Genomic DNA, 26,422 nt, shown 5'->3' with positions numbered 1-26,422 from the left:
CTCATCTCCTAAAGCGAATACCACTCCGATTTAAGATTATTTATCTGTCCGCTGATACTTGTAGCGATACAACGAACACAACGGTCAATTTCCGCTAGATTTACGCCTGGATTTTTTTAAGTCACCTATAACATTTTGCCTATTAATGATAAAACGTGAGGTTTACATAGACCACTACGTACAGTCCATGTTTCAATATGTCCGACAAGATCAAGAAACAATAATGCGTATGTTTTTAGAACGTCGTAATGATCATCGATGCTTTGAAATTCTATCTCTTTGACGATGTGTGACGGGGTATCGAATGATTTTATTATATTCGGTAGTTCAACAAATATACCAACCTAGAACAACATACAATTTGTAGATACTCGTCAGTAAAATTCCACGTGCGTATATCTTCAATTACAGATTTACACAGAAAAGATAAAATAAATAAGTTCAACGGTTTTTTTTCAGTGTTAATAGACTAAACGTTTTAAATTTTAAAATTACTCCGCCAGTTACGTCATAAGATGTAGTCGTAGAATTCTGCTGATTGTGAGTTGACTTCCCGAAATCTATCATAACACTGTATCATTTGTTGGTTTTGATCGTTAAAACTTGTACCATAGTCCATTTGAATTAAAATATTTATTTTTTATACATTACCGAAATACTTCGCCATACAAATAAATTCATGTGTTTTTTTTATTCGATAATAATGCAATTTCGGTACAGTTATACGAAACAAAATAAGAAGGGGTTTGAATGGTTCTGTTGTTTGGAACGAATGGATTATGAAAAAAATGCAAATAGCGAAAGTGAATAGTAATGGGGGACGAGGATAGCTATGGAGGATTTGGCATGATCAAGTTTAAATATTGTCAAGTGTACATAATGATCGAAGGGCATTATGTCTGACAAGAGGCATGAAAGTCGAATAAGATAAATTAGAATGTATTCTTATATATACCTTAGGCCTTAAAGTAATAACCTAATAGAGTCGCCAAAACGGAGAAAAACCTTTATATGATTATTGACCACGAAGTTAGCAACAGATTACAAAAATACAACGGGCCGTAGGTACTTGGGTTGAGTATTTCAAGTTTCAAGCGCTAACCAAAACCGTCCATTCCACGTCAAAGTAAAAACCAAACCAAAAATTTGGAACGCTTTTATTCTATAAAATACAGGTTAAGGGCTTCTCTAGAGAATTATTACTTTAAGATGTATGCCAACATTTCATGTACCCACATACGAGTATGTGACGAGTTACGTATTACGTCATATTTGCGTGATTACATTAATTAGTAGTTTAAAAAAATGTTTTGAGTTATGTACCGAAGTTATAGTTTAATGGAGTTGATTAGATTGGTGATGAGTTTTTTAAACATTTAAGTTAATAAAAATTATTGGTGGATGTTCATTGTACTTCATTACGGAAATAAATGGTACTTAAATCCATAAACTGTTAACAACAAGTGACCAGTTTCGTCCCTTTCGCGACATCTTCTTGACTATAACCTAAAGTTAAGCCAAATTTGTTGATAAATACATAAACAGATATATTCCTTAAATTTGTATATATTTTTTTATTTAAATATATCCGTACAAAAAAATATTCCGGGCTTTGCAAAATATTGACAAAGGGTGATTCTCTGAGCAAACGGTGATAAATTTCTAATTTAATCTTAATTGCAGAAAAATATCAACGTCAAAATAAAACGATGTTCAATAATTTATTTAATCAAACAGGTAAAATTTTATTTATTTATTTATATAATCACTTTGTAAAGCGTCCTTCAGGTATAACATTACAAAAATGGCGCTGGGTAAGTTATCTATAGTAATTATATTAATAATAACGTAAATAAAAAGTTTTAACTTATTTGCCTGCCATGAGATAAAAAGTGCGTTATGATTATTTGATCATTAGTTTTTTTTAATATCAATTTAAATTATAATCGTTTGCCGAGTAAAAAAATTTCAAACGATGCCAAATAACGTAATTTTTCTGAATAATTCTTGCATTTTCTTCGTAATAACTTAACATGACTTTTTTTAGAATATTAATTTATTATTCAGATTCACGTTCAGCGCGAGAGGTCTGTTAATGGGCTCGGAGTAAGGGTTACCTTATCTTGTTTCTTGATCAAATAACAATACTCCGAGAAGTGCACGCACAAAATGAAAAAAAAACTTTGTTTTAGTACACATACACCTATATGTACTTACGATAAAACATACAGCCTGTTTCAATTTAAATGTATTAAATAAAGCAACGCACGGCGCATGAACAACGATTGTATAACGTTATTATTCGAGCACACATGAAAACATGATTATCTGTCTACGGTTTCAAGATTTTTTTTTCGCAGGTCATAATCTGTGCAATTGGTTTGCTTCAAGCGTGGTCAGTCTTCGCCGCTTGTCTCTTCAACTCGGCGTACCCGCTGCAACGCATGTCAGAGATAATCTGGTCCATGTAGCTTAAACGGGGTCGTCCTCTGTAGTTTGTGCCCTCGCACATGCCCTCCGCAATCGTAAGAAGCAGGCCTAGGTGTTGTATGTTATGGCGTATCCATTTGGCTCGCTGTTGCGCAACTTTATTGAGCAAGCATCTAGACTCCCCAGCCCAGTTCCGACAGATGAATCCCCAACATGCGCCTGTAGCATCACGTCTCCAACGCCTCCAGCCGCCCCCGTTCTGCCTGTCCGATAGTCCACGTTACGCTTCCATGCAATATTATGCTCCAGACCAGAGTTTTAATAAAGTATTTTCTTGTTTTCAAGCTTATATTATTAGATTAAAAAATCTTAGATTTCTTATTGAGTGCTATTCTTGCTTGTTATATCCGGCAGACTATTACTGATTTTGATCGACCATCCTTAGTTATTTTGCTGCCCAAATAGACAAAGTCTTTTACTTGTTTAATATTTATATAACCTAGTACAATGTTTGTCCTTAATTCCTTTCTTCCTACGACCATACATTTAGTTTTTTTCTTTGTCTCGTTATATTTTTCTGTCAATGAATTTTTCATTCTACCTAAGGTTTCATTCAGTTCATTTTCAATGTCGGCAATCAGTGCTATATCAAGATATATTCAAGATTTAAAACAAATAAATAATTCATCAATGTATGTTCAAATTTTTGCATACAGGCTGGATCTCCTCCCTGGGGAGTAGATTAATAAATTAGAATCATTAATAAAAACTGAGATCTAAATAATTTATCATTAAAATTCCCCTATTGGGCAAAAAATAATACAGTTATATGTGTGAAATAGAACCAGAAACCTGGACGAGTGTTTTTGATTGCTACTCTCAGGTAAAAATTCTGGAAAAGAAAATGCAGTAGAGATGAGTCCGCTTCGTAGTAAAGTTGTTGGCTTGATCACTACTATCGTAATTTACAATACAATTATGTTCAGAAGTCGTGAGCCTTAGGATTTGTCCTAATTAATAGCCGAGCAGGAATCCCTAAAGTTTCGACAATTTTCCAAACTGAATACAGCCTTATCATGTCAGGTTGAAACTAATATATTGTTTTATTTTTCGTGATGGTTATTTACCCTCCCTCCCCGGTGATGTGTAGCCAGTACACATTGCGTCTAATAACTATAATATCTTTTTAAATATGATAAATATTGGGTTTAGATTTTCAGTATTCCTCCATTACACATTTACGTACCGACTGAAATAATTGTTATTAAATAATAAGTACTTATTAGGCACAAAAAAGTATTTTATTGGAAATCGGGGATAAATTACAAATATCATCATAAGTATATGTACAGTAAACCAATAACACCTGGCGTTATACGTCCACTACATGTCCAGTCATGTAGTCCAATACTAGCTACTTAGTAGCTCTCGGGAAGTTGGCGCGGGTGCACGTTTCACCAAAGTCGTTAGCGATACCCAGTGGTTTTTTCATGTTTTCAGCAGTTAGATTTGAAATATTATCATCTTTGGATTAAATTATGGTTAATTAAAGCCATTCCCTATACATATTCCATTTTCCCTTTTTAAATCTCTTATTTTTTAAATGTGTAGTGACTACACAGCACCGTAACGCGCGGGTGTTTTTAGGACAGTAAGGTAAAGGTTTTATGCTGTCATCTTACCCACAAGTTTTATATAATACATTCGGATATTATCCATGGCTCTATCCCACAGAGTTTCTCCAGGGTTACAACGTTTTAAAGACCAGAAGGGGTGTGTATCTAACAACGCATTTCTTTCGACTGTTGCGGTATTGCCGATAACCCTGAAATTATCCAGAGTATTAGTTTGCATGTTCCGAACCTTACACAGCATCAACGTAGACTGTTTTACATTTCAATATACAGGACCAACCTGCCAATGGTTATGCTTGTTGCAAGAACTACTTCTCTGTTTAACATTGAGATTTTTAACGTCTCAGAGGGAGTTTTTTAATGCATGATTCTCTTGCTTTTTAAAAATATTAATTCAAGAAAATACATAAACCTATGTGCTTTTTATATAGGTATATATATTTATTTATATATATACATATATCTAATTTTATTGACTTTGAAAACTGCACTAAGAAAATGCAAAAATGCACTAAGATGTCATATTTCGTACCGTTAAAAAGTGAAACGCCTCATTAAGGTTAAAATAAGTATAATTATTTTCTTCATCTCTGTTGAGATATTGTTCTCTTTGAAACACCCTGTACATACTTACATTAATTTCCGACCACCTGGACAACGTTTCTCCGATGGACTTACCAGTATGAATGTATGTACATATGTATGTTGGCGGAAACATCAATACAGACCTTTGTTTTTTGTATTCCGTTTCGTCTGTAGTCGTTTCGATGTATGAATGTATTTAATAAATCATTGATAATACACTTAGCTAAATATATTATTATGTATTGTGATCACTTAAGGTTAAAATAAGTATAATTATTTTCTTCATCTCTGTTGAGATATTGTTCTCTTTGAAACACCCTGTACATACTTACATTAATTTCCGACCACCTGGACAACGTTTCTCCGATGGACTTACCAGTATGAATGTATGTACATATGTATGTTGGCGGAAACATCAATACAGACCTTTGTTTTTTGTATTCCGTTTCGTCTGTAGTCGTTTCGATGTATGAATGTATTTAATAAATCATTGATAATACACTTAGCTAAATATATTATTATGTATTGTGATCACTTAAGGTTGATGAATATCTTTGCATATGATGTATGGCAGATTCCTTTATTTATCATACTGTCGCCACTGGTATAATTATCTGACTTTTGATTGTGATCGGGTTTTAATTAAAAATTCTTGAAGTGTGTAAATTAATCATATTAGAAACAATGCTTTAAACTATAATTTCACTAAAAATCTTGCGTCATCCATCGGTGTTGAAAAGGTTTCAATCCAAGAATATTTGATAAAAAATATAATGACCACAGGAATTTCATATAGTAAAAAAGTGATAGTAATAATGAAATGATATTTGTTACTGAACGTAAAATTCTATAAACTAATGCGTATTTTATTAAAATTATTTTATTTTGGTTTTCAACAATTTTATTGGCTGGATGGACGTCCTTGATTTAACGAATCTCATAACTTTTATTGGTTCTAAAACCTGTACGCGACAAATACGGGCAGAGCTATTTTATAAATATTTACAAATTTAACACTATTTTTTGTAAGAATCGGGTTGTGGTCCAGTGGCTAGTGTCTCGGAATCACCGCCCAAAGGTCCGTGGTTTGAATCCTACTCTACCCCAACTTGATTCCCATTTTCTAATAGTGAGTTATTTACAACTCATTGAAATGACCCTCAAATATTTGGGTAAATCATGAGAACGCAAATATTATTATTTTTTTAAATCATAATGCTAATAAACTTGTACATTGATTCGCCTATTCAGAAACTAGATACACGTGCCGATGAATTTAACTCATTTGACATATTCGCTGTTTACTATCAAAATTTAAAGAAATTATTTTACTAAAGGTAGAATTGATAGATTGACTTATTTTGTATTCCAGTTTCATTATTGTTTTTTTTGTTTTTGTACAATTAATTTCATTTATATTTTATATCACTGCAATTAACAAATAAAGAAACCTAATCACGAGGCTAATTTATATTTTTTCATATATGAAATCAAAATAGGCTATATGCTGTCTAAATCTGATCTCTCAAGATAATGTGTGGCAAAACTACGTACGATAGCACAAATGTCGAGATCCGAGTATAATACTTGTATAATCATCTTAAAATAATCACTTTGTAAAGCGCCCCTGAGGTATTTTTTTACGAAAATGGCGCTGTATAAGGTATCCATAAAAATAATAATGAGTATTGATATAAGTATTATCGACAAAATCCAGGAGTTCACGGTTGGTTTGAACACGTAGAGCAAATGGACGGCAAAAGAACACCTAAAACGATTTACGATGCGAATTTTGATGGATGCAGAAAACGAGGGAGACCGAAAAAAACATGACATGACCAAATCCAACAAATACTTTTTTTAAATTTTTTTATTTGAAACGAACACCGTCATAGTGATAAACAATACATATAGAATAACAACAAATAACAAGACCAGTTACGGGTTGCATAAAGGAACAAAAATATAAAAAAAACAAAACGTACTCTAAGGGTGAAAGGAAGTGGGATGGGAAAATAGGGAAGGAAGAAAAGAAAGAAAATAAAATAGTAAGTCAATATAAAAACAACGAATAAAGAAATGAAAATGAATATAAATGTACACATACAACATACATACACACTCACATCCATATATATATATATATATACACATACATATACACACATGAACATATTTGCATTAAAAAATGCACTTACGTCCATACATACGCGTACATATATATAATTAATCATAAAATAATGAAAACCAACAAATTAAGGTGGACATGGAAATGTTAAAAGTCGGAAGGATCGGCGAGCGTGCATGAAAATATGTATAAATGAAGTGATTTGTTTTTTTATATCAATCAATTTATTAAGAGTAAGCGAGGCCTTTAAAAAGTCATAGTGATATGGCGTTCTGTCCGTTCTGCCTACCCCTACGGAAAACGGGCTGATGGTTTGTTTGTTTCTTAATAAAATACCCTTGTAGGTGCTAGATGCTAGGCACTTAATCTATCTCTCTGCAATCTAATTTAATTTTTACACTCATAAATATGTATTTAGTGTTAGCTAATAAAATTTTACTTTGAAAAATAGATCAAGAATTATTATTTGAAATGCAAAACTTTTCTCCCCGCTCGCATTAACTTAAACATTATTTATGTTCCTTCCGTGCCATGTTTCGAAGCTAGTTGCTGCATAATAGACGAGTGTTAGCTCTGTAAGTGAATTATATACGGTTGGGTTAATTCCGTCCAACCCCTCGCCGTCTATTTTGGATGCCCATGAAAACGCCACACGAATGGCTTTCTGTGCAGTCAAAGATACACTCGTGAATAGGATTTTAAATCGCGCTCTCGTCATAATGCTGGATGGATTTGCTTCTCGTAAGCGCAAGGCGCGTTGAATTGAGAACGCCTTTTGATTGAAGCCTCCTGCTCGCGTTTTTTCATCCGAAATGGGATTCATCATAATATCGTACTGCGGAGACTGCTCTCATGGTTTATGAGGGGTGGAGCACATCTGTGATGAATTTGCCTTTGCTGAGTTTGTCTTTCACTATTGTTTTATTTTTTGCTCTTCAAAAGAACGTTTGAATTGTATGTTGTTTGGAAAACTATTCCGAAATAAATAAAGCAATTGAATTTTACGTAAAAAAAATAATTTAACTAAGCCTATAATAAGCCATTGTCAAATTGTGTTGAAAGCAGATTTTTAGACAGAGGAGTAATAAACTTTCTTGATAAAAATTATTGTCTTATTCCGACCTAATGGTGCATAGTATACTTACATAAGTGCATTAGGTAAGTTCAGTCTTACGTTTTAGATGGCTGTCCAGGGACAGTAAAATAAAAATACTATAGTCCTTAAAATATAGCTTGATTAAAATGACAGCTAAGCTAATGTCACTAGTTATGGAAAATTACAGAACACTAATCATATACAGATCAAATAGATTTTATCAGTTTTTTCATGCAAACACGAAACTCTGTTTCCGAAAATTGATAAAAAAAAAAACACAAAAGCAAGCCTATAATAGTTTGTTTAAGACAATTATTCACCAAAAATTGGACATTTATACTTTTTTCATGAACAACATCAATTCGATCGATTTAGATTGATCAATTTGTACATACGACTTATATGTAACAGTAGTACGCTATAGGAAATTTGACATATATAAAAAAATTATAAAAATATAAATATGAAAGACCTTAGAACTACTAACTATAGTCAACAAATCACTAAATCAGTTTTGTTCGAACGTAATCCGACACATCCTGACCGCAGGTTTCGGCTAAGCTGAAATTTCGGCCAATTTATAGCCGAAACCGAAACTTTAGTCCGTCACAGCAAATAATGTAATACATATTATATATACACATGAAAATTGTTTATTCAAAAACAAAAAATTCACGAGTAAAAATTGAATTCACTTTTGCAATGTAAACAAAAATACAACGTAACACACACATCACACATGTATGAAATACAGGAACACAGCTTAGTAAATATATAAAATAAATAAAATGTTTCGTACATACATTCACATATTATTTAATTAATCTACATAATACCTTCTTCTTCTTCAGTCTTCTGTCTTCCACTGCTGCATATCTGCCTCTTTCACATTCTTCAATTTTTCTCGGTCGGTTGCTATTTGCAGCCAATGTTTGGTAACGCAGCTGTGTCGTCGGACCATATTTTTTAAAGTCTTCCGACGCCTCGCTTATTCACCCAATGTCTCCATCTTAATATTTTAGGGGTCCATCTTGTGGGGTCTTGTCTCGCAACATGTCCATAATATATGCCATAACTAAAATACATATTTAAAATAAGCGACGATTCGTAATTTGCCATTTTGGTGAAACATCACCGCTTCAATACAACTGTGTCAGATACTGATTGGTATTCAAATAATATAATTATAAGTATGTATTTGTAATATGATAATTTGTTTCAGGTGTAGCATAGGATGACAGTGTTTCGAGTATCGGGAGCGTAGAGGGAATGGAAACCAACCCTACGAGGTGGGCAGCCGCCCTCGCGGCGGCCCTGGTGTTGCTTAGCAGCTCCGCACTATCCTTGTCCGTGCTGCCCCACGATGTGCATCCCGGATTCGGAATCAAAAAATTCTCTACCAACGACTCACAAAACAATCTCAATTTTAGAATTTTAGACATGGAATACTCGAAGTTTTTCACTGTGTTAGAAGACGGTTTGGTTATGACAACCTCCGATCTTTCTCCGCTCATCAACAAACCTATCAATCTCGTGGTCCTCGAACAGACCCCGAATAGTACGGCGACTCACTTACTACCACTCTTCGTCCTCGACCGGAGGGACATGTTGAGGTTCAAATCCGATGTTCTGCAAGCGAAAGGGCAGGTAATAGAAAACGCCTCTCCTGGGACGAAAGTGGAGAACGTGCCCATTTTGATGGCAACGTCGATATTTGATACCGTACCTATCATTTACAAATTCATATCCGGCAACGATGATGGCGCATTCGCTCTTCAAGATTGTGACAGTTTGAAAGTCATGCCAAACGTTACAGTCGAGTACGCAAATCAAGGTGTGTGGCTCGTTACCGGAAAACCACTGGATAGAGAGAGGAAATCCGAGTATGTCTTAAGAATTCAAGCCAGTGACGAAAGGGGACTCAAAAAAACTGTGGCGAGAATTAATGTGGAAGTGACTGATGAAAACGATAATGCCCCAGTATTTTTAAGAAAAGTTTATCGGTTTAAAGTCAACGGTACGAAGGGCATCGATAGCAACGGTAACGCGACTGTCAATTGGAAACGATTTTTGTCCGTAGGAAAAGTAGATGCGAAGGATGCTGATGGAGATAAGATCGCCTACACTTTGGCAACACCTACCAATTTGGTAGTTATCGTTCCTCAAACTGGCGAAATATTGCTCACGGGCGAACCGACGGAATCTCAAATAGAAATTCAAGTAGAAGCTCATGACATCGCTACTCCTACATTAAAATCAAAGATCCCCGCCAAAGTTTATATCGACTTTGTTCCTCCGTCGGTGACGATCAATGCAGAAGTTGAGACGACAAATGAAGTGGATTTGAACGCTCACCACAGAGAAAAGCGAAGGGTTACCAGAGCTGTCAGGCCAACCAAGAGGATAGAGTTCACGGAAGCGGATGGTGAGACGGAAGGTCGGAACGTGTTCCAACTCGAAAAAGAAACCGACAGGGAAACGTTTAAGATTCGCGATGAAAATGTGTGGGTTACTGTAGAGTCAAGTGGTGTTGTTAAAGTGAAAAAGAAGTGGGACTTTGAAGAATTAGGACCGGAGAAAACTATCGACTTCTGGGTGACTATAACGAACGCAGGCAATGGTGGTAAGTCGATTTGTCATATTTTATATGGAAGCTTTTTTCAAAGACGTTAATAAACAGCTCTTAACTTTTAATCCCTGGAAGTTTATCTTTAAAAACACAGTTTATTTTAAAATAATTAATGATATGCTTTGATTTATCAGTTCATTGTTTTATGTCACCTGGTTTTAAATGTTGAAATTAACACATTAGAGAGGGGAATATGGAAGTCTAGCCATTTACCGGGCTTATGATCTGTTATTGGCTAGTTTAATAGGCCACACAACATTCAGAATTCTGCATATGATTGAACATCTGTGTTTCTTCAATTCTCCTATTCATATATCTTTGTGAAGTAAATGAGCTGAAACCTTCATTAGGGTGAGATTCATCTGAATTAATTATTTCATCTACATCTACTAGACAACCTCTGAAAACAATTTTCAATTTTAATACTTTTTCTGCTTTAATCTGTGTTGAAAATTTCAAAATCATTTCTTTATTTACATATATTTCGAAAACAGCCTTAATTTTTTTTTGAAGGATTAACAAAACGTTTCTGAAAGGCATTTGGAAAATATACTAAATGCGAAACTCATCGCATAGCGCTTCACTGCACACTGAAGCAGGTTGCATAAAAACGTGGTATTAAATTAATTAAGTCTCTTCACGATTTTTAAGTTTTTTTAAGAGCTCGGGTGTTTCGTAAATACATATTTTAGCAGTCAGCAATATTGGGACAAGTGGAAATTTATTTCCGTTGCTACGTTTTTTAATAAATATCTCAGTTTACACGTATTTCTTATCCCTTAATATTTTGAAAAAATTTAAAAACGTCTTGCCAATATTATTTTAAAGAGTGTGTGATTTTTGTTAGTACACTTACGAATTCGAAATCATTTACCAAGATTTATAAAATACGACATTTTATTCCTATTTCGCATTCAAAACTAAAACAATGGTTTATAAATTAATCAAAGAATCTTTTTTTTATTTGTGTTTTTGATGGTTGTAAAATAAGAATTCTTGGAAATTGTGATATAAAAGGAATTTAATGTTTAACAATACGAATTTTTTTCTACAATGCCTTCATTATCTTCACTCTTCTTCTTTAGTTTATAGGTCTGCACAGGCGTTTGGAACATATTTTATGAGTGCATGCTTAAGCGGTTTTTTTTTTTTAAATATATAGTTTTCACAAACCTCTAACTAAGGCATCTGATCTTTATAAAAGTTGAAACATTTACGAGAGAGTGATTCAGTAATAAATAATTTTACATCGTTATCGTTTTCGATAGTTATCTGATAGGCATAAAAGCTTATTAATCTATGTGACCGTGTTAAAAAAACATAATTACTGCTTGTCATGTTATAGCATTGATACTTATTTAAACCACAAAAAAATCAGATTTTTAAGCATTCATTGTTGTTAGTTTTTACAAAATCTTTTAATCCTAATTTTATTTCAAAACACTAGTAGTATTTAAACGTATAATATTAGACATCAAACAGTAATTTGAGTCTACTGAACACTTTATTTTACTTTTACAAATATAAAAAATATAAAAACAAAAATTTCGTGACAGTCGTTCAGTAGACTCAAATCACTGTTTGATTTCTAATATTATAACTTAAAATATGGAGTTCTAAAAAATAAACACCAAATCAATAAATCAATCCATCAATCAACTAGTAGTATTGTCATAATTCGTACTGCTAATATCTGGTTTAGGCGTTCAAGTATAATATTTGCTTTTATACCAGTCTTTAAAGCGTTTTGTTGTTTATTATCATCATATTTTACTTCCCTTGTTTTTATCGTAAGTTTATACTAGCGATGGGTGCAAGATACATTTAAAAAACATATTATTTATCCCTAGAATTCCAAGTCCGACTTTCAAACTTAGTATTTTGTATAGCGTCATTCGTCAACTAGTACATAGTTTTTTGATAGCATAAGCTATAAAACACGATTTTTCAAATGCTGTCTTTGATGCCTAAATCTAATTGCTGTTTATTATTCTTACGCGGAAAATACATTTTTTTTATTATAACTTATGGCAGAAGATGATAGTGATCTATCTCATTGTATATCTTCTCTTAACGTACCGACCTTAAAAACTATCAAAATATTACAGTAGTCTGAAAACAGGCGGTTAAAATGACGGTTTTGTATTGCTGACCAGCTGCAAAAATCTCAAGCTTTAAGAACGTGGAAGTGCAAACACACAGTAGATTAATGTTGGTTAAATGACATTTCGTCATGTTTTGATATATCCTGCCCCGTTGTGCAGTCTATTGAAGTAATCCAAGTATTTCCATAGCGTACACGTGGCTCCACGCCCAGACTCGACTATGTGGAATTCTATAAAACCCATGTAGATTCCATGTATTGACGCTTTTTTGTGGAGTGTATTTGCTATTTCAAAGGCTTTACAACGGTGGGCAACGCGCCCTCAGAATATATTATTGACATTGCGGATTCAGCTAGTAGAACCCTTAACACGAACACATATGGTCAAAGCATTGCCAAACGACAGTGCGGGAAACGTCAAAGGAATGTTAAATATCATGTTCCAGGCACGAAAACCAGCATGGTGTTACAGTCACTTGATGGTTAAATGGACATATTTAAGTAAGTTATTAAATTTGTCTCATTTGGCTCTCCCTCTGCTGGTCTGACTGCCAAATGTATGCATGTTTTTAATCCCGTTTTGATCGGACTTTAGTATTAGCGTTATTTGTTTATTTATTTACACTTCTGGTCGAACAATAAGGAGAGAACTCTGCGAAATGTTCGTACGAGGTTTTCCCAGAGCACGAATTATGTCATACCTTAAACCCGTACGACTAATGCTCAGAGACATCTCTCTTTTATCGCACCGAAAGTATTTAATATTTTGGAAGAGCGTATTAAGCTCTCAAGGACAAAACCTATTTTAATTAGAGGAGTTAAGGACTGGATTTTCCTTAGTGGGAGGGATTTGAGTGGGAAACTTCTTTAAGATTTTCCGAATGTTTGAGTTTTGCTGTTTACCATATTGATGTGCCATATATTTATTTATTTTGAATTATTATTATGTTTCTGACCCAATACAATTTTTGTGATGATCTACTCGTATGTCTGTGTCATCTAATTACTCGTCCCAACTCAACACAGAACTTTTAGGAGACTTAGTGTATCTCAAAAAAGGTGTAATAAATAACTAATAAGCAAATAAATAAATTTATTTAAAAGCCTTTTAGGCTTTTACATGTTTTACATTATACAAATATATAGACAGGCATGTACTTTACAAAAAAAGAACACAAAATAAAAATAAATTAGAAGAACAAGAAAAATAAGAAATATAAAGAACCATTTTGCATATCAGTAAAAAATATATGGACACACATATTATAGTACAATTTAAATGTGTTTTTTTTAATTTCACACTTTTCGATTTTTGAAAATTGCGTAAGTATTTTACAATACTATTTTACGTATTTTAGAATAAGTCACATGTTTGAATAAACTTTACCTATTGCACGTAACGTAATCTGTATTGTTTTACAGATGTTCCTTTAAGTTGTCAACGATGTAAGTTATTAATTTACTCTATAATTAATTATTGATTTCTTATGATTGCCAATGTAAGCACTGTAGGCAGGCATAGCAGTTAAAGAAGGCTATTAAAATGTGAGGAAATCAAAGAATTAAGTCATTTTAAAACAGAGTTCTTTTAAAATCGTACCATTATTTTTTTTAGTAAATAACCATTAGATAAAAACAACGATTTCCAAAGATATTTCCAAAAAAATATATACCTTAAAGTCTTATGTAACCAAAATATAATTACTTTTCGACCAGGAGATGAAAATCAAATCGAAGTATAGACTAAACTTAGTTACATTATTACTTATATAAAGAAGAAGTATTAGGGTAAAATTTGTTTTTAAAAAAATTAACGAAACTTGATTACTAAAGGTGATCGAAGCAAAAACGTATTTTTTATTAAAAAAATATTTTTTAAATCACACACAATTTGTGGTATTTTTATTAAATTCTAGATAAAATTATTCCTTTAATAATCATTTCGACAATTATTAAATATTTTATTTCAAACCCCTTTTTATGGAATAAAGTTTTTTACCTTTTTTTTTCAAGAGGGACATTTTGATTAAACATTGATGATATTTCATTTCTGCATCATGTTTTAAAAAAAAAATCATATCGGCTATTCAACGGCATAACTTATTAAAATCATTTATATCTTACTAAAATTCCATTCGTCCATGCGTTCTGTATTTGCAAGACGTGTTGTATCTAGATTTTATATTGTAAAATTTAGCATAATTTGAAATGCGGAACTAGACTCCAAATCGCCTATACTTTAAAATATTATCCAGAATAAGTTAATTCAATCAAAACACAAATACAAATACCCGAATTTCCTTTCGTTAAATTACCACCTGGCCTTACACTTAGCTATTGACTTTTTCCATAATTACAATCTATATACACGCCAAGCACTGTGTTTTATTATTATTTAAGTTTCTAGGCTTATAAAACTGTACATTTATAAGAACCTTCAATCTATGTTATATTCACATTAGTTTCGGGTAAAATAATTATTTTTTATTAAAACAAAAAAAAACTAAATTAATTTACTCAAATCGGTGTTAGATTTTAATAGAAGAATTAAATATAAACCCTTTAACGTGATGATATTACATGTTTACGGTTTCATAGTAGGAGGACAGCGCTAATCACACATACTACTATAATACAATTTCACACATGAAGGATAATGGTATGTGTATGGTTAGTGAGTATCGCCTTATCCTTCCATATAATATCACCTTCACACACTCTCACGGCACGCGATCTGAGGACACAGACCAGCAGCACCGCGTCGTCTTTATCTTCAAAATACTTTACTTAGCTCAGTTTCTCAAAGGTATCGAAAAAATATCAAATTCCAAAACCGTATTCTTTTATTTAAAAATAGAATCCTTACTGTAAAATCAACATTCCTAATCGAGACTATTTTGTAAGCAAAAACCCTTCAAGTCCAAGCGTGACCATAGGGTCAGTGGACACTATTATTGACTATATTTCAGCCCCGAAAGATATGTTATTCAGTATGTGGTGTGCCACAGTGAAATAAACAGTGTATGAAATTAATGGCGAATTTATTAGTTAAAAAAAAAATCGTAAAATACTCAAATCCTCGACCTTGAAGGGTTAAAAAATACGTAAATAATATTTAAAACAGTACCAAGTAGCCGTGTTCTTATGCATATTATTTTTAAACGCTTCATAAATGCTCATATTTTTTTTTATTACCAAACAAATATACAAATTAAAATAAAGAAAATTGAAGAAGTAATTAAAAACAGGCTTGCTTTAAAAAGTATGGGAATAATGTGATATTTCTTTATACAAAAAAAGTGTCTTTAATTTACGTGTCCATAATTTTTACCGCAAAATGTAGATATAAAAAAAACTGTATTTTTATGTGTCAGGTCAATTGAGGTTATTGAAAATGATTAAGTAGTACTATTATTTTACGTATCGAATTGTGGTCCCGTGGCTAGATCGCGGACTCACGGATCAGAGATCCGAGGTTCGAACCCCACGCCACTATATCATTAAGAGAAAACGCAGCTTTCTTCATACTACAGAAGTTAAAATCGTAGCAGCTTAGCATAATTCAAATTATGGCCAGTAGTTATAAAGTGATAATTGACACTTTGAGCAAAATCGTATTCACGTATTTTCTCCCTGGGTTATGGCACTAGAGCGATGCTTTGTTTACACTATAGATATTTACCTTTGGCGAGTCTCTATTGTCTTGTTTTTTTTAAATAAATTGTTTTTTTTTTTGAGAACTAGGACCATCCAAAAACCCTTTGAAGCGCCCAGTTTTACCTGCCGTCTTCGAACGTACGGGTCAACGAAGCGTCGATTTTAGTTAGGCATAATCAGTCCGATGTGCAGTTGTCTTTTTCGCACAATATCGGGGAGACAGTTGCGAGAGAGTGACATAAAACAATATCCAAAATACATATTTATCAAAATTGCCTGGCCCGCATATCCTCTTAAATAAATAAGACAAAAAATGTCGATATTTATTTTAAAAATGCGAATGAATACGTTATTTACCTGCACTTATGTACCCATTGTATTTTTATTGCCTGCTGCGGAACATGTATAGGTTTTTAATGGAAATTCACACTCGTGCAAAGCCCGAGAGTATAGAGTTTTTAGTACTCATAACATGCAGTAGTCGAATAACGAAGGTGTACATTTTTCATGTCTTAACACCACATAAAAGCGTTCTGGAAATTGTAATCCTTCCTCTTCGCCAGGGTTAAGTTACAATGAACAAATTGCTCTTTAGCGAAAAATACCGTACAAACGACTAGACGGCTCGTAGTAATTTAAAAACCGTTCCCAGCGTATCTTGAACCTACTCTTGCTTTCGGCCTACCCCTCACTCCGCCCTGCAGCCGACCCCCTTCCCCGCCCCGGGCTGCTCCGGGCGTGGCGAAAAATCAATAGCTTCGGCTGCCTACAGCGGGCGGGAAGGGTGGAAAACTAAGAATTAGGAAAGGGAAGGGGTCAAATAAGAAAACTCACCCCCGCAGAAATCCCGAAAGTTTTCGCAACCCGACTTACCGGTGCACAAGGAGTTGTGTGTATTTGTGCAGCGAGAAATTCTTCTCCGGAGACGACCGGCAAAGGGTAGACTTCGGAGGATTCAATCACGAAGGGGATTAGAGGCTAGTTCATCATCTCAGGTCCGTGACTCTCCGATTGAATCTACCGTAGAAAAATTATGCCGCAAAACGCGGACAAACCGCTCAAACCGTAACTAATTTCAATGGTTTCTCAAAGAGACTACTGAAAAATAAATGTAATAAAATTTTAATTGAATTTTGTTGAAGAACCTGGCACAAATTTGTGCTTTTTGAAATTCATTTTCTCAGAATAATCAACTTTTAATAGGTTTTAACAACACAATCGTATCTCTATTGAACATGAATTTTTTCCATCTTCCAGACGCCAGACGTTCTCCTTTCGTATTTGGCACATGCTACACCCGAGTTGCGTAGATACGACGCGACGATACAACTTGTTGTTTTTATGCCTCTTTATTGACATTTTCAACTGTCTACGCTGTCCAATGGATAATGAAGAACTCCATTTCTACGTACGGAATTCATTAAATAATATTGAACAAAAATTTATTTTTGTAGTCATCTATATAATTTGTTATTATTTATTTATAAAAATGAATTTTATTTGTTGACAAACTCCTAAAATAAATATCTACATAAATAATACATTTTAACCAACAATGTCATACATATGAAACAAGGTGTAAAAAAAGATAAGATTACCAATGAGGAGAAAAACAAAATCTCAAAACTCATTGTACAGGGGATTGAAGACAGACAGATTGAAGCTGTACAATGAGTTACCTGAAGAAATAAAGGAAATAGTAAAAATCTAAATATTTCAAATTAATTTGAAAAAATATGTTATTGAGAAATTTTGATAAAAAAATTGTACTATTATTAAAAGGTTATATTAGTTCTTAAGATGTTATGAGCTAACTTAATAAATCATAAATAAATAAATAAATTTAGATGTAAATGCCATATAACTAACTATATTATTGTCCAAACGTAAATACAAAGAATAACAAAAATACTCGACCGAACAAACATTTGTTTTAAAGAAATAAAGATTATTGCATTTCAAATAAAGGTTCTTTTTAATAGGGTCCAAAGTACATATTGTGAAATGCAAAATGAGGGCTGAAAAATGAGTAGTTTCTAGTGCTACGATTCGGTATGCGAACACTAGTATTTATTTTAGTTGTTAGTACTTTTTTTACATAAACGGGACAGGAAGCCCAATTATCACAGTGGCGAATTACGGCACAGAATACCCTGGCTAGAGAAAAATCAAATTTAATTTTTGTGTTCTCACCGGTAATCAAACCCGTATATTTATTTGACAAATTGCATTCTACATTGCTTTACGGGCTGTTTAACCCATTACGTAATGCAGAATGTAAATATAAGTTACAAGTTAATGAATAGAAAGCAGATAGCTGCTAAACTGCCGGTAAGTACAGAAGAATAGATCCATATTATCCTCAGAACCCGTATTCAGCAAGCAAATTACCCTGGGTGAATTCTGACTTGCATTTGTATGGCTTCTAGCTGTGTAAAACAGTGCTGATATCTCGCTCTAGTGTAACTATTGGGAACATACAAACTGATCACTTTCAGTATATTTGGAGTATATTTAAATACTTCCAGAAATCAGCTTATAGAATTGTTTCCCAAGGAAAAATTGACGGCGAGATTCGAGAGTGTTGTAATCCAGCATCCCTGCTAGAAATAAGGATGGATAGAAGAATGAAATAATTATTATTTTCTTTAAGATATAAGTATTGCCAAAATCACTTTTGAACCTTCTCTATTTCAAGGATGTGGTTTGGTTCAGAAGGGTCCTAAATTATGGAACAGTACCTTACTAGATTTATCTACAACACTAGTAATATTGGACTTAAACGTGAAGTTTGCTTCAAAAATAATACCAAGATATTTAATTTGGTAATTGCGTGGTAAAACCACATTATTCATGTTGCAAGGAAATAGATTTGTTTTTTTGGAGCGAGTATACGAGATAAAGCAGCATTTTGGTATGCTTATTTGTTAGATACAGACCAAGGCCATAAATTGCTCAGGCCATTTTAGAGGCAATATAAGTCCTCAGCACTTTTAATAGATTTGAAAATTTTGACATCATTCGCAAAAAGGAGGTAGTTGGAATTTTTAATCGAGTCATCAATATCATTAATGACTCGATTAAAAACCCTGAAGAAAGAAGGAATAGAAATGGCCCCAAGTTGCATCCTTAGGGAATTCCAGAATTTGTGTTGTTTTAATTTGTGGTTCCCGTATGTGACATATTGTCGACGATAATGTAAATAACTTGAATTCCGAAAGTTTGGAAGTGAAACCTAATTCGTTTAATTTTTCAAGTCATATATCGTGATCTTCCTTATCAAAAGCCTTTTTAAAGTCGGTATATACGAGTACAACATCGAGACGTGAAATGTTTTCCAATGAATTTTGAATATTCTTTGAAATATTCAAGAGATTTGTTGCAGGAGATCTAGTTGGTGTTGGTATCTGGTAATCCGTGTTGGTAATCAGATATGACACATTAGACAATATACACAGTCTATTTATCAAATGATAAAATATTTGTTTCTCTGTAAATTTAATAGCCATTTTAAGTCCATCAAACCCGACCTGATAAATCTCTGCTAAAGCTAGGGTTTCCTAGGACAGCGGTGCCCGTATCTCAACGGCCGTAATGAACGGTGATGCGGTGGACAGCCGTCGTAACGGTGACTAGAGAGTGGTTTTATTTTTTAACGATGTTATCAACACCGTTTTCCTAGTAAACCACTCCCTAGTCACCGTTACGACGGCTGTCCATCGCATCACCGTTCACTACGGCCGTTAAGATACGGGCACCGCTGTCCTAGGAAACCCTAGCTTAAAGGTTTTAACTTTGTCATCAGTCTTAGTATAGCTCAGTTTGCACTCGGAAGAGCGTATTATTGTTGCACCCAACCGCAAGCGCGGCGACGGGAAGCTGTGGTCAGACATGCTCTAATGCACGGCTTTGCACATACCTTTGATCAGAGAGGCTTGTTATCCCATCAAATAAACATAATCAAACTAAAAATAAGCTCTTACTCAATCAAAGAACTAATAGAAATACGCTTGAATAATCGATCATTCACCGAGTTTTATAATATCAATACTTATTTTTTCAATCAATTAATTCAATCAAATTCCGACGTTAACCTTTTAATCCCTAAACATAGATTTAGAAGAGTTTTTGAACTTTTTCTTTTTAAATTATGTTATTTATGGATTTAAAATAATTATGTATTTGTTAAAGATGTATGATTTGGTCCATATCTCCGTTATGAAAGATTTATGGAATAAAACCAGTACGCATCAAGCAAATGTCTCTCATCGCCAGAGCTGATTTCCTGCGTTTATTTGTTTAGCTCGTGGCTCTTAAGATTTGATAATGGTTTTGATTTTATTTTTGTTATTTTTATTTGCAAAATATTTACGTTGCATTTAATTGAGACACACATCCCAAGTCCATGGAACCAAAGTTCTGTGTTGAGTTAGGACGAATATATGTATAACACTTTACCAATCAATGTAACCATATGTATTGTACAGAACCAAAACATCACTTAAAAATACATGGCATATCAACATACAATAAAAAAAAAAACATTTAAAGCACATGAAAAAAACAAATTGAAATAAAGTACCTCAAATATTTAAAAAACCATCATGGAGTTTCTCACTCAAATCCCTCCTAAGGAAGATCCAGTCCTGAATCTCGAGAGCTTAACACGCTTTTCCAAAATATTAAACACTCTCGGTGCGATAAAGGAAAGGTGTCTTTGAGCAAAAGTTGTCCGGTATAAATATTAATACACATAATTAGATATTACTAGAAGGAATAGTAATTTAGAAGTAATACTGAACGGTCACGTCCATATCCACCAATAAATCTAAACTCACCAATAAACAAGACATTACTACCATTTTCGCCTGACTGTCTTTTTCTTCATCGATCATTAGCTAATCCGTAACATATTTTTCTTGTTTTTTTTTTTTAAACTCCATGATATACAAAAAAAATAGTTGTTTAAATTTGTACCATCAGGAAATCGCAATATAAGAAAAATCAAATAACAAAAATTTTAACAAAAGAACTTGCTATCACAATTATAATATTGATGTTTGTAAAGGAGTAGTAATTTTACACAGTCAAACGGATGACAGCTCTACGAAAAACTGATCCCCAGAAGTCATTTTTTGGAATTAATTACATAATTAAAAATGGCCGAAACTACTCAACGTCTTTATATGTACCGACTTGCTCTGCACTGTTACTTGAAATATAAGACCAATATTATGTAGGTACTTTGTACCTTCCCGTAATAAAATGATAAAGATATGTCGCAATCGATATTTGCGCCGATGCAATGCGGTACCATAATAAAACAATTAATGTTATAGTTTTGTCGCACCACTAGATACTGCTAAGTGTTCAGTCCTAATTTTTGAAGTACTAATAATAATCATGTTAGCGTTTTACCTATTTTAATACCAAAATAATGGTAATTTCTTCCTTATTCCTTAGTTTTATATCTCATTTAATTTTTAAAAGTCTTTTCGGCATTTATATATAAAAATAAAATGAATTTCTTCTGACTCTTTGAATTAACCGAGCCTAATATGACTGATCTCAAAATGGAAAATGGTTGACAAACGTGCAACAGTATTTGCACGTTTGTCCACAAAATGGATATGCTCTAATTGGCAACGTGCATTCGATTAACCATGCCACGACATAACGAATGGCGTGGCATGCAATAATATCAACACCAAGACAGGCGCCTACTCTATAAATGCCGATTATTCCAATATTGTATAACGCCAGTAGGTACTCCTATACAGGTGCGAATCTTGGCCCCTTCCTAAAACTCAAAACACCAAACTTTATTAGTTTTGAGAGTAAGTGCTAATATAAGGCATCGGGTGGTTCGATTTGAGAACTACCATTGAAGTCCGAGTACGGACGCAACAGCCTCCTATAACGAGCGTTTTGAGGATGCGTGGATCTGGCTCGGCCACTTGCGGCGCATGCCTCATGAGAACCCGGTTCCGAGTAGCATCTTCTTTACACCTACGGGGTGCCGCTGTCCTAGAAGGCCGTCGAAGTCGATCTTTTGGCTTTATTCGGCGGAACTAAGGAACGTGAAATTGGCGTGGGAGGAGACGAGACTGCTGGCTGGCGATAGGGTCTCCCGGAGGCGTCTGGCAATGTCCACATGCTCCTCTTAGAAGCGGATGTGGAAAAAAATAGAAAAAAACGAAATTAAAGCTCGTTCATCCGGCACGTGGCCCAAGATGTGCCGAGGATTTAACTTCTTGTTTAATGGCGAACTAAACTTAATCCTTACTTTAATACAGAGCTTTCTACTGACTATGGCAACTTTTCCGTGTATGTGGGCACCGCCAAGGAGACTTGTGTCCTCAGATGCGGCGTGCGGTAAGTGGTGGGCAAGCTGGCTACGGCAAACCCCTGGAGTTTCTTGTGAACTTTTTATGTACTAAGATATGAAAAATGTACGAGATTAACTGCGAACGAAACCCTTACTTTAAACGGTATTAACAATCTCTGTGACCTATTTTCGTATCTCACCATTCGTCGTTCTTGACATTATTACGGTACGGGTTTTTAAAATTTGTGTGCATCTAGTAATTTAAACATTAAGTCAGAAATATAAAAATTAACCTGTTATCTTTAAAAGTTTGATCATAGGATCTGCCTCATTCATTCATTGCATTATATACATACTTAAGTTGATTGAAATCTTCTGTTGTAGTATTTATCGATGTCATGATTATTTTTTCGGTTTGATTCCTGTGTGTTATATTACAATATCTAGCAGCTTCTCTGGACAAGCATAAGATACAAATCGTGTCAAAATATAATGTCAAAATCATAATGTAACGTTATAATAAAAATGTTTTATCTAGACCACAGGAACAAAATATTTCTATTCATATCAGTAGATTTTGCCATTGCAGGTACTTATGTTATTTAAAGCTTAACTTTAAAAAATAAGAACAAATTACATCTGTTTTAAAATAGTTTATTTAATGCTTACGAATGACATACAACGGCATTTGTGAAGTTAATATTTTTATTATGTCAAGCATAACTCCGTACATAAATACTATTTTTTATATCACAACAAGATTGCGTGCTCAGGTGCAATTATGTAAATATGAATACTTTTACGTGGTATAAAATATTAAACATTTCCAGTAAATCCTTATATCGGTCAACTGGTTTCGCCCACTCGACAGAGCGGCGCTCCAGTTCACATATCCACCCCATTTTCTCGAGAGGGAAGATGGGGAGACTTCGTTATAAAATGGTTGTCGTAAAATCAATTCGTCAAATGTAATTTTTCCATCGCGTGAAAAGGTCAGAGGTCAGATGGAACAAAGTATGTGGAAGATTGTTGAGGGTACAATATATGTACTCGTATACCAGAGCACCTCGCGTGCAGCTTTCGCTTAAACTACGTTAATTGAACTTGCGCTTGGGGGGGCGTTTTGTTAACTTTACAAAATGTGAAGATACTCGTATGTGAATAGTTAATACTCCCCCAATTATTGTTTTCTGGCGTGTGACCACGACTCAATGGTAATTCCTGTGAATAGTACGGGCAACTTACACATTTCACTGCCCGGGATGACAATATTTACCGAAATTAAACCACCTTTATTTGATAATACGATTAACGTGTTTTAAAAAAACCTTTTTTACCCGTATTATATATTAAGCGGTATGTTTGATAATATGATTAACCTGTTTTTTAAAAGGCTATTTGACCTACTCACACTTTAAGCAGTATGTTTGATAATACGATCAACCTGTTTTTTTAAAGACTATTTGACCAGTATTAAGCAGTATGTTTGATAATACAAATTACATGTTTTTTTTAAAGGCTATTTGACCAGTATTAATCAGTATGTTTGATAAAACGATAAATCTGTTTTTCAAAAGGCTATTTGACCAGTATTAAGCAGTATGTTTGATAATACGACTCACCTGTTTTTTAAAAGGCTATTTGACCATAATTAAATAGTATGTTTGATAATACGATTAATCCGTTTTTCAAAAGGCTATTTGACCCAGTATTGAGCAGTGTGTTTGATAGTACGATTAACTTGTTTTTATTTATTTATGAAAGTGTATTAAATGTAAGTTGGGATCAAACGATCTAATTTATGTAGCAAATAATTAAATACCTAAAGTTAAATTGCTGAATCGATTAACGAACTTGCGTTTGCTCTCAAAAATGCTTTCCATTAGTGTTATACATTTACAACAACTTATGTATTGGGTCTTAACATAAGTTGTATCCGTTTTTTTCCAAATGAAGAGAACAATAAAAAAAATAAAAACAAATTAGTCAATAGTGTATTCTTCTTCATTATTTGACAACAGATTAGTTAATAATTCAAAGCATCTTCATCGTGCACTACGCGAACATCGCGAGCAGCTTTGGCAACTTTATTACCTCGATTTAACGCGAACAGAAAGAGGTGTCGAAAATGCTCACTTTCTTCTACTTGACATTTCATTTCGTAGGATTGTAATCAAATAAAATAATGAGTAACGTAAAAGCAAACACAATATCTTGTGGAGCAGAAAATATTCTATCGAATGAATTTGATGATTTTTAAAAAACTTTTGGATTTCATCTTTAAATTAGGAAATAACGGACATAACTTATGTTAACATCTAATATATAAATTATTGTTTTGTCTTTTTTATAAAATTTAGATAATAATAGAAAATAACCCAAAATATGAAGAAAAAAAAAGTCATCATATGATTTTAAATGTCTCTAATATAATTTTTTTAATAGTCTGATAAGTGTCCATTGTATAATATTTTTTACAGTCCTGCATTTTGAATGTGGTAGTGTTGTTGTTTGGTATTATACTTGTTATGTCATCGTCTTGTATCATTCCTAAAGCAATTTTATGTACAATTTACGTCAAGTATTTTATGTCAAACTGGTCCGTTCTTCGTACAGTTAGCCGTCGGGGTCAAGTTGGATAATTTGTGTATAGGTTATATTTATTTATTTATGCTTTATTAAGTTAGTCCATAACATCTTCAGAACTAATATAAACTTTTTATAACATTACAATTTTTTTATAAAAAATTCTCAAAAACATATTTTTTCAAGTTAATTTGAAATATTTCGATCTTTTATAACTCCTTTATTCCTTCGGGTAACTCATTGTATAGCTTCAATCCCTTGTACAGTGAGTTTTGTGATTCTGTTTTTCTTCTCATTGGTAATCTTCTTTTTCTTTTTTTATACCTTGTTTCATATGCATGACATTGTTAGTTAAATTTTATTATTGTTTTTATTTTATTCATCCCCTTCATTATTTTATGTATAAAAATTGCTACATTATATTTAATTTGCTGCTTTACTGCGAGCGAGCCTTTGTGCATTATTTCCACACTAGAATAGATAGTTCTTTTGAGTATAATCCTCATCGCCTTATTTTGGAGAATTTGTATATTTTTAATTTCTCCTTAATTTTATAAAAAAAGAATAGAAAAACAGTCATTTATGTGTGGACATATTATTGTTTTATATAAGAACACTACTCTAAAGAGTAGTAAAGTATGTAAACATCTATAAAATTTCGCAATCTTCCCATATTTTATTTTTTTTGTTACATATTGAGAATGTGTTTTGAAATTCAAATATCTACCTATGATTTTATTTTCACGTGAGAATTTACCTCACATTAAAAGTACCAACGCAATTTTTATAAATGCTTTAATGCTCTAATTATTGAAATGGGTACATGATTTTTATGCTGTTCAAAATACCTCATTTGAATGGAACATACTGCTTTTGATTTGTTGAACCATTAAAAAGATAGGTATCAGTTTTAGATTTTTATAAAGTGACCAGAACTGGGCGCCTTGTCCCTAATATAAAAAAATAATAACACCCTAACATTACAAAAGGTATAGTTTACTCCAATATTTACTAACGGTGTTGCCAAAATAAAACAAGTTTACATGTTCACTCACACGCATAATATAGAATAGAGACAGGTATATAAACTCCGAATTATTTATTTTTAAATTTCATAATAAACACTGGGAATCATCAGTATAATATTCTAGCTCTCTGAAAAGTAAAAAGAACTTTTAGTAGGGAAGTCGTTGAATTAAAAATAACTGAATGAGATTTTTGGAATTCTTGGCAATGAAGTGTATG

At 33.2% G+C, this 26,422-nt stretch overlaps 1 protein-coding gene across 1 annotated transcript in view; it reads left to right on the top strand.

The window, feature by feature from the left end:
- Positions 1–26,422, top strand: part of LOC148278767 (neural-cadherin-like) — a gene marked incomplete at its 3' end in the record, with an annotated part of 268,459 nt that overhangs the window by 15,761 nt on the left and 226,276 nt on the right. The window contains exon 2 of the mRNA XM_088230905.1: positions 9,096–10,496. Within this exon, the coding sequence (XP_088087031.1) occupies positions 9,143–10,496 (1,354 nt within the window). The remainder of the gene's footprint in view (positions 1–9,095; positions 10,497–26,422) is intronic.

The sequence above is a fragment of the Micrasema longulum genome, unplaced genomic scaffold (genome assembly GCF_059751315.1).
Source record: "Micrasema longulum isolate JH-2025_06_02 unplaced genomic scaffold, ASM5975131v1 h1tg000828l, whole genome shotgun sequence".
Classification (NCBI taxonomy): Eukaryota; Metazoa; Arthropoda; class Insecta; order Trichoptera; family Brachycentridae; genus Micrasema; species Micrasema longulum.
Note: the sequence above shows the minus strand (reverse complement) of the source record. Positions and strands in the feature narration are given on the sequence as shown.